The sequence below is a fragment of the Lucilia cuprina genome, chromosome 3, assembly GCF_022045245.1.
Source record: "Lucilia cuprina isolate Lc7/37 chromosome 3, ASM2204524v1, whole genome shotgun sequence".
In the NCBI taxonomy this organism is placed as follows: Eukaryota; Metazoa; Arthropoda; class Insecta; order Diptera; family Calliphoridae; genus Lucilia; species Lucilia cuprina.
The window spans coordinates 689,928-705,326 of record NC_060951.1 but is presented as its reverse complement, the minus strand read 5'-3'; the positions used below and the strand labels follow the sequence as shown (position 1 = coordinate 705,326).

Below are 15,399 nucleotides of genomic sequence, written 5' to 3'. Positions count from 1 at the left end.
AATCAATTAGCACTGAAATAAAAACAAAACAAATATTGAGTCATATCCCTGACTCCCTTTCACTCCCTCTCGCTTCTTTTCTGTTTGCATCACAAACATTTGTTGTGACGTGAAATTCCGAAATAATGTTTTATTTTTGTTACCAATTAAAATACTCAATCATCGGTTATTACGTATTGAATTGTATAAATAAAATGGATTTTTTTGTTCTTGTTGTTTTTTTTATATTTAATAACGCATTTATTTAGTCATGAGTATTGAATTTTGGTATGACGAATATAAAAATAAGTATTTAAGAGGAAAGCAGGAAATTTTATATAAAATAATAAAAAAAATATATAAAACGCTAAATAAATTAAATTATTAGTTTTTGTCTCCTATTAATATCAGTCATCACTGTGTTGTTGTTGTTTGTTCACTTAAATATTTATTATTAAATAAACTTATTTTTTCATTTTTAAAACAATTTTTAATTTAATTGAAATTTGTTTATCATTTTAGGCTTATGTATGGCAGATTTACTAGTGCACTAAATGACAGTTTATAGAGGAAATTTAATTTCGCTAAATAATTTAAAATAATACAACAACAGAGGAAAAATAAACGTTAGCCGGGTTTGTTGTTGTTGCTGGTGCTGTTGAGCCGAGTGTGTGTTTAGCAAAACGCTGTCCTTTTGACACGTCCCCACGTTTTCCATAAACATAAATGTACAAGGACAGTAGCTGCCGTAGCAGCCCTCAGCCACCACCAACAACGACGAACGTCGCTGAAATTGCCACGGAGACAGGAGTAGCAGCTACAGCCGCAACAGCAGCAGCTTCAACATTACCCCTAGATAACCCACCAATCCATGCCCACACTGCCACCTTAGAAGACGACGAAGAGGACGGCTTCAGTTGTCCCTCTGAATCGAGCAGTGACACCGACTACGAGGTACGTTCACGACCCTCTACTACAAGCACAACATCTACATCTTCTTCCTCAGCGGCAGCAGCAGGGCCTGCAGTTGGAGCACCTTGTCTGAGACGACAGAAACGTACCACCGCCAATTCGGCCCCACGTTGTCACATTAACTCCGATGTGCGTCTTTTGCGCAAGATCGGTTATATTGCTTCGCGCGTGCGTTTTCTTGCCAAAATCTATGGTGACTTCAAGCTGGTAAATCCCTATAGTCCGGCCAAGCAGAAACGTTTATTGCAGGAAATCTTACTCAAACACTCGATAGTGGATCCCGAACGTGAATTGGCCAAAAGTGAGAATTTAAAATTGCGCTCGGCCGGTGGCACTTCCTCAGTACGTAGTCTTACACCAGCCAGTTCCATAGCCAGTAGTTATTGTTGCCTGCCCCAAACGGAGAGTTCATTCGAAGACGATTCGGTAACCGGCACAGTGCGTCGCAAATCTTCTACATCGGCCACAACCTCAGCTTCAACTTTCTTACTAGAAGACTTATTAATACAATTGTATGAAGATCGCCGCAACAAGGTCACCGTAATACGACGCAGACGTAGTAGGCGCAGCAGTGCTGGGGCAGTGGGTGGTACGTCCAAGCTACCACGCAATCATTTGATCATAATGAGCAGCAAGACAACCAGCAGCAGTGTTGAGCGTCTATTACAACTAGATAACGAGGACGAGGGTGGTGGCGGAGGTGTTGGTGTGGGCGTTATTGGTGTTACAGGCAGTGAAAGCTCGGATAGACTTACCAAAGGTAATCATATATACAATGCAAATATTACAACTTCTAGTCAGCCGCAACAGCAGCGCAGTAGTACGGCATTTCTTCAGCCCATACCGGGGGATGAGAATCTAAAACGTCGTCGTGCCAGCGATTGTACACCCTCTCATCCGGGTCAACCCTTAAGTAATCAATTGCAGATTACTTTAAAAAATAATAATTGCACAAAATTTCCCTTGCACCGTGGCAGTTGTGGAGCCGCCGGTGAGCATTTATTAGCAGCCAATTCTATAGCCAATCGTCAGACTTTAATACTAAGTAAATCATGTGGTAATGTGGACGCCAGTTTGGGCAACAGTAATCCTGCTCTCTATGGCAGTACAGATTTGCGTAATTTAAGCGCAAATGCTGGAGGTGTTGGAGGTAATGGTTCTGTCACAACGACTACAAATAATAGTGCAGCTGGTGGTGGTGGTGTGGGTGGAGGCATAGGAGGTGCAACAACACAAACCAATGGCAACAACGAGTACAGTATTGTTCAATTAAATAACACCATTATACAGTGTCATTTCAACGATGAAGACTTTCGTGCTCTGGTTAAGGATCTTAAGCGTAAAGTCGAATATACCGAGCGCATGAATTGGTTATGTAAGTAATTATTTTAAGAAGTTTTATTTACAACTAAGTAAAATTATTTTTTAAAGTAGATTAGTTTGTTAAATATTATTAAGTTTTTTTTATTTAAAAACTATTTTTGATGTTGTAAAATTTTTTAATTGACATTTGTTGTGGTTGTATTGAAAATTATGTTTTTTTTTGTAATACAACTGTACAAAGAAAAAAAATATAAAAATTAAATATGTATAAAAGCTGAGTCAGCCCCTTCTGAATGTGGGCGTAACTGTAATTTTTTTATTTACAACTTTATGGAATTATTTGTTTTTAATGTCTTTCGCTTTGAATCTAGTGGAAAATCAATAGTGATTTTGTTTTTTTTTTACTTAAATTTCCACTCCCCCGAAAATGGGCGTGGCACGGACATTTTAGTTGTTTAAGTCCTTTTCAATTAATGTGTTAAATTGTTGTATTTTGTATATCCATTTTTTAATTCTATTCCATTTTTAAATTCTATTCCATTTTTTCTCAATTATTCTTATTTCGTGTCTCATTTAATGACTGTCAATATTTTATGGTTTTAAAGTTTCATAACCGTAATATGTAGCAAACATTTTAACGGTTTTTTATACTCTTGCATATTGCATTATTTTCTATGGCTGTTTTTATATGTATGTGTTTTTTTATAAATATTTATGTGTTTCAATGTAAATGTACTAGGAAAGCCCCAGGAATAAGATTACATTTTTATACACATAAATCTAATTAGAGTTCAGAAATCGAAAGTCATTTTTTTAGTTTTTTAATTTTCCTCTTGTTAGTTATACTCCCTTAATACCTCTAATTGTATATTAAAACATCTGAATTTTGTTCCCTCCTAATATTATCGTATTTAGCATGTTTGCAGTAGTGATGGATTGTCTACAGAAATATTATTGTTATTTTTAGTGCTTTTAGTATTTATTAGCTTTTTTGCTATAAAATACAATGACGTCGAATAGATTCCGTTTTGAATGGAAAAAATCATAATAATGGAATGATGTGTGGTCGGTGATGATCACTCTATTAATTTTGCCAGGAATACACATTTATTCTGTTACATTATTCTGTTTTGTATTTGAAGTATTTAAAGTCTGAGTTATAACAACCGCAAAAGTCTAGTCGATAACTAAATTATAGTCAAGTCTATAGTTTAGTCTATAGTCTATTCTATAGTCTAGTCTATGGTTTCCTCTATAGTCTAGTCTATAGTCTAGTCTATAGTCTAGTCTATGGTTTCGTGTATAGTCTAGTCTATAGACTAATCTATAATATAGTCCATAGTCTAGTCTATAGTTTAGTCTATAGTCCAGTCTATTTTCTTTAGTCTAGTCTATAGTCTAGTCTTTAGTCAGGTCTACAGTCGAGTTTAAATTCTAGTCTATGGTCTAGTCTGTAGTCTAGTCTATAGTCTAGTCTATAGTCTAGTCTATAGTCTAGTCTATAGTCTAGTCTATAGTCTAGTCTATAGTCTAGTCTATAGTCTAGTCTATAGTCTAGTCTATAGTCTAGTCTATAGTCTAGTCTATAGTCTAGTCTATATTGTAGTCTATAGTCTAGTCTAGAGTTTAGTCTAGAGTCTAGTCGAGAGTCTAGTCTATAGTCTAGTCTATAGTCTAGTCTATAGTCTAGTCTATAGTCTAGTCTATAGTCTAGTCTATAGTCTAGTCTATAGTCTAGTCTATAGTCTAGTATATGGTCTAGTCTATAGTCTAGTCTAGCCTACAGTCAAGGCTACAGTTTTTGAGTTATATTTTCAGAAAATATTGTTGTTTTTTTTTATTTTTATTGTTAATTTTAAAAGTAAAATATTATTTGACGTGGTAATTATTTTTTTGCATTTTTTAATAAATAGCGCATAATTTTGCAATTGTACATAATTGTACGTGAATACTTCTAAAATAGAGAACAGGACACGACAGTAAAACATTGATGAATAAAATTTAAATAAAAAACTTAATACTTAAATATAAATCAAATAACTAAAATTAAATAATTTTATGTAAATTAAAGTTTTACTGTATCCTTAGCAGTTTTGCTAAAGTATGTTTGTAATTTTCTGTTCAATCAAATAGTTGTTGGTTTAATTTAATAAAAATAGTTTGTTTTATGTTATTTTTTTATTTTCGCAAATTATTATCTCTATTTAAATTCCTTTCAACTAAACGTTTATGGATTTTATTATAAGTTTAATTAAGTTAAGTTTTATTACCAACAAATATTTGGCTTATGAAGCCTAAGTCTTATTATTACGTTAATAAAAAGGAATTTCAATAGCTTTTAGCTAAAAAGGAGAAAAAAACAACAACAAAACTAATGTTTATTAGCTTTTACAATTTTATTATAGTAATAAAATCTTATTTACTTAATTAACTGATCAATTAAGAAATAAGGAAAGAAATAAAAAGTTAAACTTACAAATGAAAAGCTCTGAAGGGAAATAGGTTAAGTCTGTAAAATAGAAGAAAAAAAGCTTATTAAATATTTTTTTAGACTTTTGTATTATAAAATGTAGTGTAAATTTTATTATAATAATAGTTTTAAAAATGGAGTTAATAGATTTTGTTTATCAGTTAATTTTCATTTACCTTTATTAAAATTAAATTTGTCTATAAATGTTTAACATTCTGTTTGTTAGATTTAACTTTTATCTAAGTATTTATGTTTGTTTTGTATAAGTTATTTAAAAAGCTATAAATTATCTAACTTAATGAGCTTAAATCTCTGCTTGTTAATCTAATAGATCTTTACACGTTTCTATTTATTTACTTATGCGTATAAAATATGTTATTATTCCCTCATTTCGTTTATACTGTCATAATTTATAAGGGTTAAAATAGCTGCTTAACCCCTCTTTTAAATGAAATTCTCCCTAAATGTTTCTATATGTGTAGCACAAAATATTTCTTATAACTAATGGAATTTATGTGGGAATTTTACTTAAATATTTATTTTGTAAAAAGATACTACTTTAACTCCCTCTTAAATGACTGGAATATAAATTTTTCCTGTACATATTTTGTATCCTAGTTCGTAGAATGAAAGTAGAACTGTTTGCAAAGATTTTTGCTCTTGATTGTTTTTAAAACTTGTAACATATTAAATCATTCATTTCATTTATTTTTTTTTTGTACTGGTAACTGCTGATTGTTGGTATAAATGTTATTACCACAGTTTTGAACATTCGTTGGCACTTACAAGTACGGGTTACTAGACATACTACATACATATCTGTCATTGGAGGAAAGTGTAAAAAAATATAATGTATAACCACACTTGTCTTGTCATTTATTCTTTTTTGTTTTTTGTCACACAAGTGTATAAATAAACGGATAAATTGTTTTAGTTGTTAGTATCTATACATTCACGTACTTACATATATATATATAAGCTAAAAATTACATTCATACATACATGTCTGTTAAAGTGTGCGTATAACTCTCCATGTTTTTAACATTTTTATATTTCTTATGTATGTATATGTAACAAATATAATACATCCGTAACCATAAGTTATAATAAAATTTATCAAATAATTACTTACAGTTGAACCTTTGAAAAAGTATACAATAAATTTTATTTACTTTTTTTTAAATTTCTATTGTTGCTTTAAGTTTGTTACCCACTGTTTAGCCAAAAATCATTAAACATAAATAGATTTTTATTGAGATTAAATAGTTTGGTTTTTATTTGGGTAATAAAATGTATACGTTTTGCTTTGTTTTTAAACCTTTATTAACACTTACATAAAAAAACACAATAGAATGTTTATAAAAACTAAACAATTTTCATAATGATTTATAACATTTTGCTTAAAATGATAGATAAATTTGAAATAAAAAATTAATGAACATTTTATAACTTTGGACTTAAGTCTAAACTATAGTCTGGCCTATAGTATATTCTATACTCATAGCTAGTATATAGTTTAATCTATAGTTTAGTTAATAGTCTAGTAAATAGTCCAGTCTATAGTGTAGACATTAGTCTATAATAATGCCATTATTCTAGTCATTAGTTTTCTCTACAGTATTTTGTATAGTTAAGTATAAAGTTCAGTTTACAGTCTACTGCCTAGTTTAGTCTATAGTCTTATCTATAGTATATTCTATAGTTAAGTCTAGTCTATAGTCAAGTTCATAGTCTAGTAAATAGTCTTTAAAATGGATCTAGTCTATAAAGTAGTCATTAGGTTTTAATAATGTAAATTCTAGTCATTAATTTAATTTTGTCTATAGTCTTTTGTATAGTCAAGTATAAAGTCCAATTTACAGTCCAGTTTAAGGTCCCCTGTCTGATAGTTAATCCGGCCTATAGTTTAGTTTATAGACTAGTCGATAGTCGATTTGATAGTCTTGTCTACAGTCTATTCTAGTCTTTAGTCTAGTTCTTAGTTTATTTTGTAGTCTAGTCTATATTTAAGTCTATAGTTTAGTCTATAGTTTAGTCTATAGTCTAGTCTTTAGTTTGGACTATAGTTTGGTTTATATTCTAGTCAATATTCTACTCTAAAGTATAGTCTAATATCTAGCCTATATTTATTCGATAGTATAGTTTATATTTAGTTATTTTGTGCTTATCTCTGTCACTTTATTTGTTGTACAAAATTATCCAATTTATTTACTTTTTATCATATCTTTTCAATTAACTATCAAACAATAATATTAATCTACTCATTTTCCATTAGTTTTGTTTTTTTTTTCTTTCTTTTTTTGTGATAAAATACTATGTTTCACTAGAAGCTGTGTAACATTAATTTTATTTTCCCTATAAATAAATTCATGTCTTGCATTGTGTGTGTGTGTTTTTTTGTTTTTGTGTAAGAGTTTGTGTCATTAAAATAACACAAGTAGGGAAACGGAAAACAAAGTTTTTACTACCATAGTAACGACTTTATTAAGTAAAGTATGTTGCTAAACTTACATACATTCTCCGCTTCTTACTAGTATTCTTATGTACTTTTATGATTATTTTCATTTCTTTTTTTTCAGTTCACTGTGAGAATGTGTGTATTTTTTACATATAAATTTATACATATTTATACTAACATACAAGTTATTTTTGTTATTTATAATATATGACAAACTAAAACATCATTCAAGTGTAAATGTATTTTATACACACCAAAAGAAAAAAAAGTATACATTGAGCTACAACAAGCCGCATCACACCACACACTTCAAAAAAGGAAGAAAAAAAAAACAGCAATGATGGTTTTGAATTTGTAATGAGGTTGTTAAAGCTTTGTTAGATTTACAAAAGGGAGAGAAGATTTCTTGTGTTACAACAAGAGAAGAAAAGGAAAAAAATAAACACAGAAATGCTCCTGCAGAGTGTTTATAGTCATATAGAGTGCCTAAAAGTATGCACTGTATATAAAAATAGTTTGTTATGAAAGCACACACAAACAAGTAAATGTGCGTATGTAGGTATTTAATACAGCTGACACTTTGTAATGAAAAGCAAATATTACACCAATTATTTATTTCTTGATATTCTTAGCATAATGCTTGCTGGGTTTATATAATAACTTATATATAAACATATCCTTACATGTAGCTTTTGTTGTAGTTAACTGTTGTTGTATTTTGGGAATCAGCTGTTATTGACAATATTAATATGCCAGTCAGTTAGATTTTGTCACTACTACGAAAGGTGAAGATTTTTGCTTCTTATTTAACAACCATATAAAAATTTATGCTTCTCACTCTTACTCCTTGTCAGTATATGTGATGTGTGTGTTTTATTTAAAAAGTAAATGAGGTGTCATTTATTGACATGTACACATACTAATGTTAATTTTAGCAAAATTTAATGGAAACTTTTTTCTTTTGGAATACAAGCTCTTTTTTAAAAGCCCTAATAAGCCTTGTTGAAGCATCATTTATCTGTTTTCCTTTTCTTCAACTTTGTGATATTTTTCCCTGAATCTAACTTTAATTGTTGTTATTACTATTGATTTATTGAGAGGTTTCAATATATGAGCGAACGTAGAGAACATAGAACATATCATAGCTTTTTATGTAAAGTTTCTTAGAATTTATAAGTTTTCCGTTGCTAGTCAATGACGGGTTAGGGGAGTGAAGAAGAGGTTTTAATGTAAAAAGTTTTATTTTAGCAAGTAAACTACTACCACTATTTAGTTAAAACTATGGGTAATACTACAGATAAAAAACATAACTTCATAAGTTTTTTGTTGTTTTAATAAGGTTACAAGTTAGGAAAATTTGCTGACAATGTCAAAGTCATAATATCTAAACAAAATTGCTGAAAAGAGTGTAGTTTTAGCTTATAAAATTAGTGAGTTAAACAAATACATATGTATATTATTATGAATATATAGACTAGACTATAGACTAGACTATAGACTAGACTATAGACTAGACTATAGACTAGACTATAGACTAGACTATAGACTAGACTATAGACTAGACTATAGAATAGACTATAGACTAGACTATAGACTAGACTATAGACTAGACTATAGACTAGACTATAGACTAGACTATAGACTAGACTATAGACTAGACTATAGACTAGACTACAGACTAGACTACAGACTAGACTACAGACTAGACTATAGACTAGACTATAGACTAGACTATATACTAGACTATAGACTAGACTATAGACTAGACTATAGACTAGACTATAGAAGACTATAGACTAGACTATAGACTAGACTATAGACTAGACTATAGACTAGACTATAGACTAGACTATAGACTAGACTATAGACTAGACTATAGACTAGACTATAGACTAGACTATAGAGTAAACTATAGACTAGACTATAGACTATAGGCTAGACTTTAGACTAAACTATAAACTTGACTTTAGACTACAGTAGAGACTATATTATAGACTAGACTATAGCCTAGATATTTCAGACTATACTATATATTTAATACTTTTGTTATTAAAATTTTAAAATTTTTAAACTATAATGCTTCTTGTTATAAAGCACAGCTCAATTTCTACTTTTATTACTTTTTCTATATTTAATGTTTTCTTAGTTTTCACAATATTTAAATTGTATATGTGGGTAAATTTTCTAAATCGACTGCTTTCTCACTATATATGTATGTACATAAATCATAGTATGCATGTAGTTTTCTGTTTTTTTCTTTCTTTCGCTCCAGTATTAGTTAGTTGATGTTTAATGTGTGTGTGTGTGTATTTTCTCTTAATCCTGTAGTAAATTTTCACTGATTTAATAAAAATTTTGTTTGTTTTTTTTTTCTGTTTCATTTTCTTTTTCTTTCAAATACTTTTTTTTGTTTCAGGTAAGTTAACGCACAAGGAAATCAATAGTAAGTTTTCGCATAAAAACAAAACAACTACAAACAAGAAAATTATAAATAAATACACACATACATTTATATTTATTAGTAGAAGAGGAAGTAAAAGAAATTCCTTTTAATAAAAAGTCATAAATTATAAGAACTTAGTTTAATTTTTTTTCATTTTTTTCTCTACTTTTATGTTTTTTTTTTCTTGTTTTACTAAAATTGAAATCTAAACTTTTGTTGAAATTAGCATTTTAATGTATATTTACAGTTAACTTTGAAAGATTTCTTCTTCACTTGCTCTTTCTCTATTTCTATTGCTTTGTTTTAAATATGTTTACACATATGTCGTCTTCCTTTAATTTAAATAACACATTTCCTGTGGTATTTTTTACACAATTATTAGAAAGATTTACTCTCTGCTGCTCATTAGTAACAGTTGCTAAGTGTATATACGAAAAAAAAACGTAATTAAAAATTAAATATTCATTTATGTTTTGTATTTCTAAAGATTCCTTTTGATAAACAACAACCTCTAAATAATGTGAAATATTCATATAAGTTTGAGCGTGTTGTTCGTATGCTAAAGTTTCTTCTTGAGTGAAATTTAAATAAAATTGTTAAAATTCTTTTAATTTCTTTTTGGAACATAGACTAAAAGAAAATATGTTTAAAAACCACATGTTTGATCTTTGTTTAACATTAAGTATTTAAAGGCAACAGCTTTTTATGAGAAATAAATTTTCTTTATTTATTTTTACTTAACAAGAAACCATAAAACATTTAATTTCTTTTAAAACAAATGAGTTTTTCGCATTATGTGATAGAAGAAAAAAAAAATACATATAATCATGCATATGTCAACAGCAAATTTTAACACTTAAGGCATTTTGTTTAAACAAAATTGTTCATTTATATTAAAAGCAAAGAAAAAAGAGACACACAAATGTTTATATATTTAGATAAAAAGGGTTTAGTGTTTGGTTTTAACTTAAAATTGAAATTTATTTTGAAATAACCATTTTTTTACAAAACTTAATTAGTTGGTTTCCTTTAAATATATTTGTTATTTGTTTTAAATTAATTTACTAAACTAAAACACATACGCACCACAAACATTTTGTTTATTGACAATTGACTAAGGGCTTTTGTTATTTAATATTTATAAACTATTGTTAAATTGTAATTATATACAATCTTATAAGCAGCTTAAATAAAAATTATTTTTTTTTTAATTAAATTTCTAAGACAAGTTGCAGCCGTTTAGTTTTAGATTAGCAGATTTATACTATATTTAACTGAAACTAACTAACGGCTATAATTGTGTAGAAAATATGTAATTAAATTGTTAATTGTTTTACAAATACATGTTTTTAATTAATTGATTGAAATAAAAATTAAATGCAATTGGCAACAAGCTGTGCATCAAGTAATATAAATGTGTAATAAATGAAGTTTATTTTGATATCAAGTAGTTATTATACTAATTGGTCACTTTTTGATATTTAAGAAGAGTGTAGTAAAATATTCAAACTAAAAAATGTTGTACACTTCTTTCTCGGTTAACACGATAGATTCCTTGCATGAAAAACCGTATAAATAAACATGTAAAAATTTCTATATTTTTGGTTTTGTTATTAAAGGAACATTCATTTCTAATAGGGGAAAAAATTAATAAAAGAAAAGCTTCTCTTATATCCACAGCTTTAAAATAAACATTTTCTTAAATGTAAAGTTTTGAGAGTTATCTTTAAGCTTTTGATAAAACTTTCTTTATCATGAGCATTATTTCGTAAAAAAACTTTCAACTGAAATGTTCAACTCGTTGCAAATCGGGAATATTAAAAAAAAGCTTTTCGGATTGCAAAGCTGGCTTTATGTGATTAAAAAGAGCTTTTAAAAAATTTGTTTTTAAGAGTAAAACATAAAGCATTTTTTATTATGTAACTCAATATAGTTATTGCTCAGTTCTTTAAAAAAAGCTTTTTTAAACTAAGTTGAAAAAAGCTTAAACTTTTTAATTTCTCTGCAAATTTTCACACAAACTTAGTCGAAACGATCTTATATTGAGAATTTTTAAGAAACAAAGCTTTTCTAATATACAAAGCTTTTTTAAAAAATCTGTTAATTTGAGAGTAAGTTTTTATAGTAAAATAATTATCAACAAAATAAGGCTTTATTTATTAAAAGTAATTTAATTAAATAAAAACATCTCAAGCTTTCTTAAAGAAGTCAAAAATAAACATTTTAAAAAAGCTTTAAACGCTTTTAAATCATAAGTACAAAGTTTATTTTTATGTAAATCAATTTTATACGTATTTTTATCAAATTGAATTATTATTGTTGTCATAGAACAGGATAATGAGGCTGCTATTGTATATTGTTCCTTTAATAATCTCCCCCACTTAATTTCTCCTTGTATTTGCTGTTATTATTTGTGAATTGAAAATGTATGTAAGTAATAGATGATTTTCCATAGGCTTTTAGATAAATATAAACGAGATCAAACTAAAGCGTTAAATAGCTTATTTGCAATTGTTTAAAAATTATTGACAAATATAGAATAAACAAATTTTGACATTTTATACAACATTTTAAGAAAGCTTTCATCTAGGGTAAACAAGTATGAGAGAGTTTTAGTTGACTAAAAACAATAATTTAAAATTTTAGATTTTTTGTTTTCATTATAGCTTATAGGAAGGACGGACATTTTAAAAAAAATCAAGTTAGTCCTTTTCTTAAACTAACACTTTAATTTTATATATATACGTATAATTATAGATTTTATGCAAATTTGTTGTATTACAATACGTATGTGTATTTTAGTCAAACAATATTAAGGTTAAATATGATTATAAATTACATACATACAGTCAAAAACATGTATTCTCAATACATATAAACATATCTACATGCAAGTAATAATAACGATATTAACACGTCTACAGAGTATGACTATAAAACTCTTGTGTGTGTGTATTTGTAAGTGTAGGAATATTTGTATGTAAATGAAATTATGTCATATCTTATTGTTATGAAATTTATACAATCAGTTTATTGTATTGCTACACTTTTCACACCACCACCACCACCACCACCACCATCAACATCACCGTCAACTAAGAAAACTCACTAAAGCTATTTAAATGTAGGTTATAGAGTGTATGTATGTGTGTGTTTCCGATTTGTTTTTTGTACGTTTATGATTGCAAGTAGGTCTGTGTTAACAAGTCATTTTCTAAAGTTCTTATTTTTTCTTGTTGAATTTTTTCTTCTATTTTTCTATTTTATGTGAACGTTTAAGGATGTCAAGTATTTTTGTTTTGTTTTGCATTTTTTTTGTTTTGTAGAACATAAAATAAATAAATAAGTAAACGAAACCAAATCTTAAAACATTTTTGTTCTACATTGTTTGTCTAACATTATGTCTGTCTGTCTGTCGGTAACGCTTTTTTTCCAAGAGTTTGTTTTTCAAAAAGTACGTGAGATAACAAGGTTTATATTAAAAAGAATGTTTACCCGAAGAAAACAACATCTTAAGTTTTTCTTAAACATTCTTTTTGCTGTGTTTAACAGCAACACAAAGGCTCATTATTTATCCTTTCTTTTTCTTTGCTGTTTCTATATGTTTAGTAATAAAATTTAACATATTTTCTTTTGGGCTATAAAAAAAAAGGAAAAACTGTGTTAAAATATTGAAAATAAAATTTCTGATCGGTCTTAACAAAAAAAGTTTTAATTTAATAAACAATATAATTAAATGTTTATATTAAGCTGTTTTAAATTTTCAAATTGAATATTTTTATGATGTTTTTCTTTAACGTTATATTTTTATGTAGGCGTTTGTTTATGTTATGGGTAAAAATAACAGTAAAATATTTAAAAGATTCTGTATAAAATATGCAGCCTTGTTATGGCCTAAGGAATATCGATTACTGCTAATAGCACAAGTAATATTTAATGTCTTTATTTGTTGGCAGGACCTTATTATACTAAAGGTTAAATATCATAAATTTTTCATTTTTATTATTAACTTCATTTAAGAAAGATAATAAGCATTATGGTTTATATGTATGTTTCTTTATCAAACGGAGAATATTTATTTAATATCTTGTTTGTGGCTTAATCAATTTTAATTATACATAATTTGTTTTATTAAGTTTTTTTTTTTCTTGTTTAGTTTTTGTTATAGTTATTATAATAAATATAGTCAAACAACAACAAAAACTTAATTAAATGAATGTTAAAACATTTATTTATTAGTTAATTATAATAGTTTTGTCAAACTCACACCAACATAAACATATCAAGAGAGAATAAAAAAACCGTTAAACTATTGTAACAAGCATAAATTAATACAGGAAACACATAAACAGGAAAGGGAAAACATAAAAAAGCCAGAGTATTTACAAGTTATTTTAAAAAAAGAGAGAAAGAGAAAACTACAAGTTAGTAGTATTAATGAAAGAAAGAGTTTACATTGTTATAACCCTTAAACACAAAGTACTTTTATCAGTAGTTATTTGAAGCAACAAAACATGTATAAAAAATAAATAAATACAAACGTAAAGCTTCATAATTAATTACAATCCATTAATTAATTAATTTACGCCCTAACGGGGTTTTTTGAGTTGGCATCAACAACATCATCATCATCATGAATACTTATTATTGTTTTTATAATCATGCTCATCATTTATATATATTTTAATTTTTTTCTCTCTCCCACTCATCTTATTGTTCTGGGAGTTGAAAAAAATGCATTTATAACTGTTATATATAAATGTGTATGTAAGACACAAAACCACAAACATTTACACCTTTACACAAAAAACATATTTTATGTTTTTCTGTTTTTCTCTCAATATTTCACTTCTTTACTGAGTAAAGGATTGTTCTGTCTACTGCTGCTCATTTTAAACACACATTTGTTTAAGTTTTTGTGAATGGTAGAGAAAAAATATTAAAAGTTGTTTATTTAATAATTAATTATATCTCTGGTTTTTTGTTTTAAAATGCAAAACGTAAACGTAAAAAGATTAAAACTTAGCATAAAATAAAACATAAAATGTTTTAAATTATAACAAATAATTTATAAAGAATATTCCCAGTTCTGAGAAGTAATATATGACACCTTTTTATAGAAAGAAATGTGTTAAAATAAGATAAACTTAATTAAAAAAATAAAACCTTTTTAAGCTAAATAATATGCTGAAAGTAAATTAAAAAAAAATAATTACAATTTTTTTAAAAATATGTTTTAGAAAAACGACAAATATAAATGCTTGTTATATAATCTGAAGCAATTCCCATCTGAATCCAGCTAAGACTCTGGTAAAGGAAGTCACAAAAGACTTGATAAACGCCTGATCTTTGGATCTAATGTAACATATATCCTCTTTTCAAAAATAACTTATGATAACTTAAAATTGTCAAATTTTGTGGTTACATTCAAAATATTGTTAAAATATTTCTATTAAATTCCAATGGGCGTATAAGTTTTATTTGATTAATCATAATTCCCCATTACTCATACGTTTCCCTAAAAATACATAAATTTAAGCCTAAACAAATATTATGCCATTCAAACAACATAGACATTAACTACTTAAAACACAAGTTTGGTTTAGCAATTAGCCAGTTCGGTGAAGAAATGTCATAAATAAACTTACACAATAATTAATAATAACCCGACCAGAAAAGGTTTACTTATGTCTTATGGCAAAGTCTTAAAAGCCACAAATTACTAACAATAAAGGCCTTTGAAATAGCTCTCAC

At 27.5% G+C, this 15,399-nt stretch overlaps 1 protein-coding gene across 1 annotated transcript in view; it reads left to right on the top strand.

The window, feature by feature from the left end:
- The window catches only part of LOC111683756 (high affinity cGMP-specific 3',5'-cyclic phosphodiesterase 9A), a 110,416-nt gene that overhangs the window by 63,101 nt on the left and 31,916 nt on the right, over positions 1–15,399 (top strand). The window contains exon 4 of the mRNA XM_046946022.1: positions 502–2,326. Coding sequence (XP_046801978.1) covers positions 706–2,326 — 1,621 coding nt within the window. The 5' untranslated portion in view covers positions 502–705. The remainder of the gene's footprint in view (positions 1–501; positions 2,327–15,399) is intronic.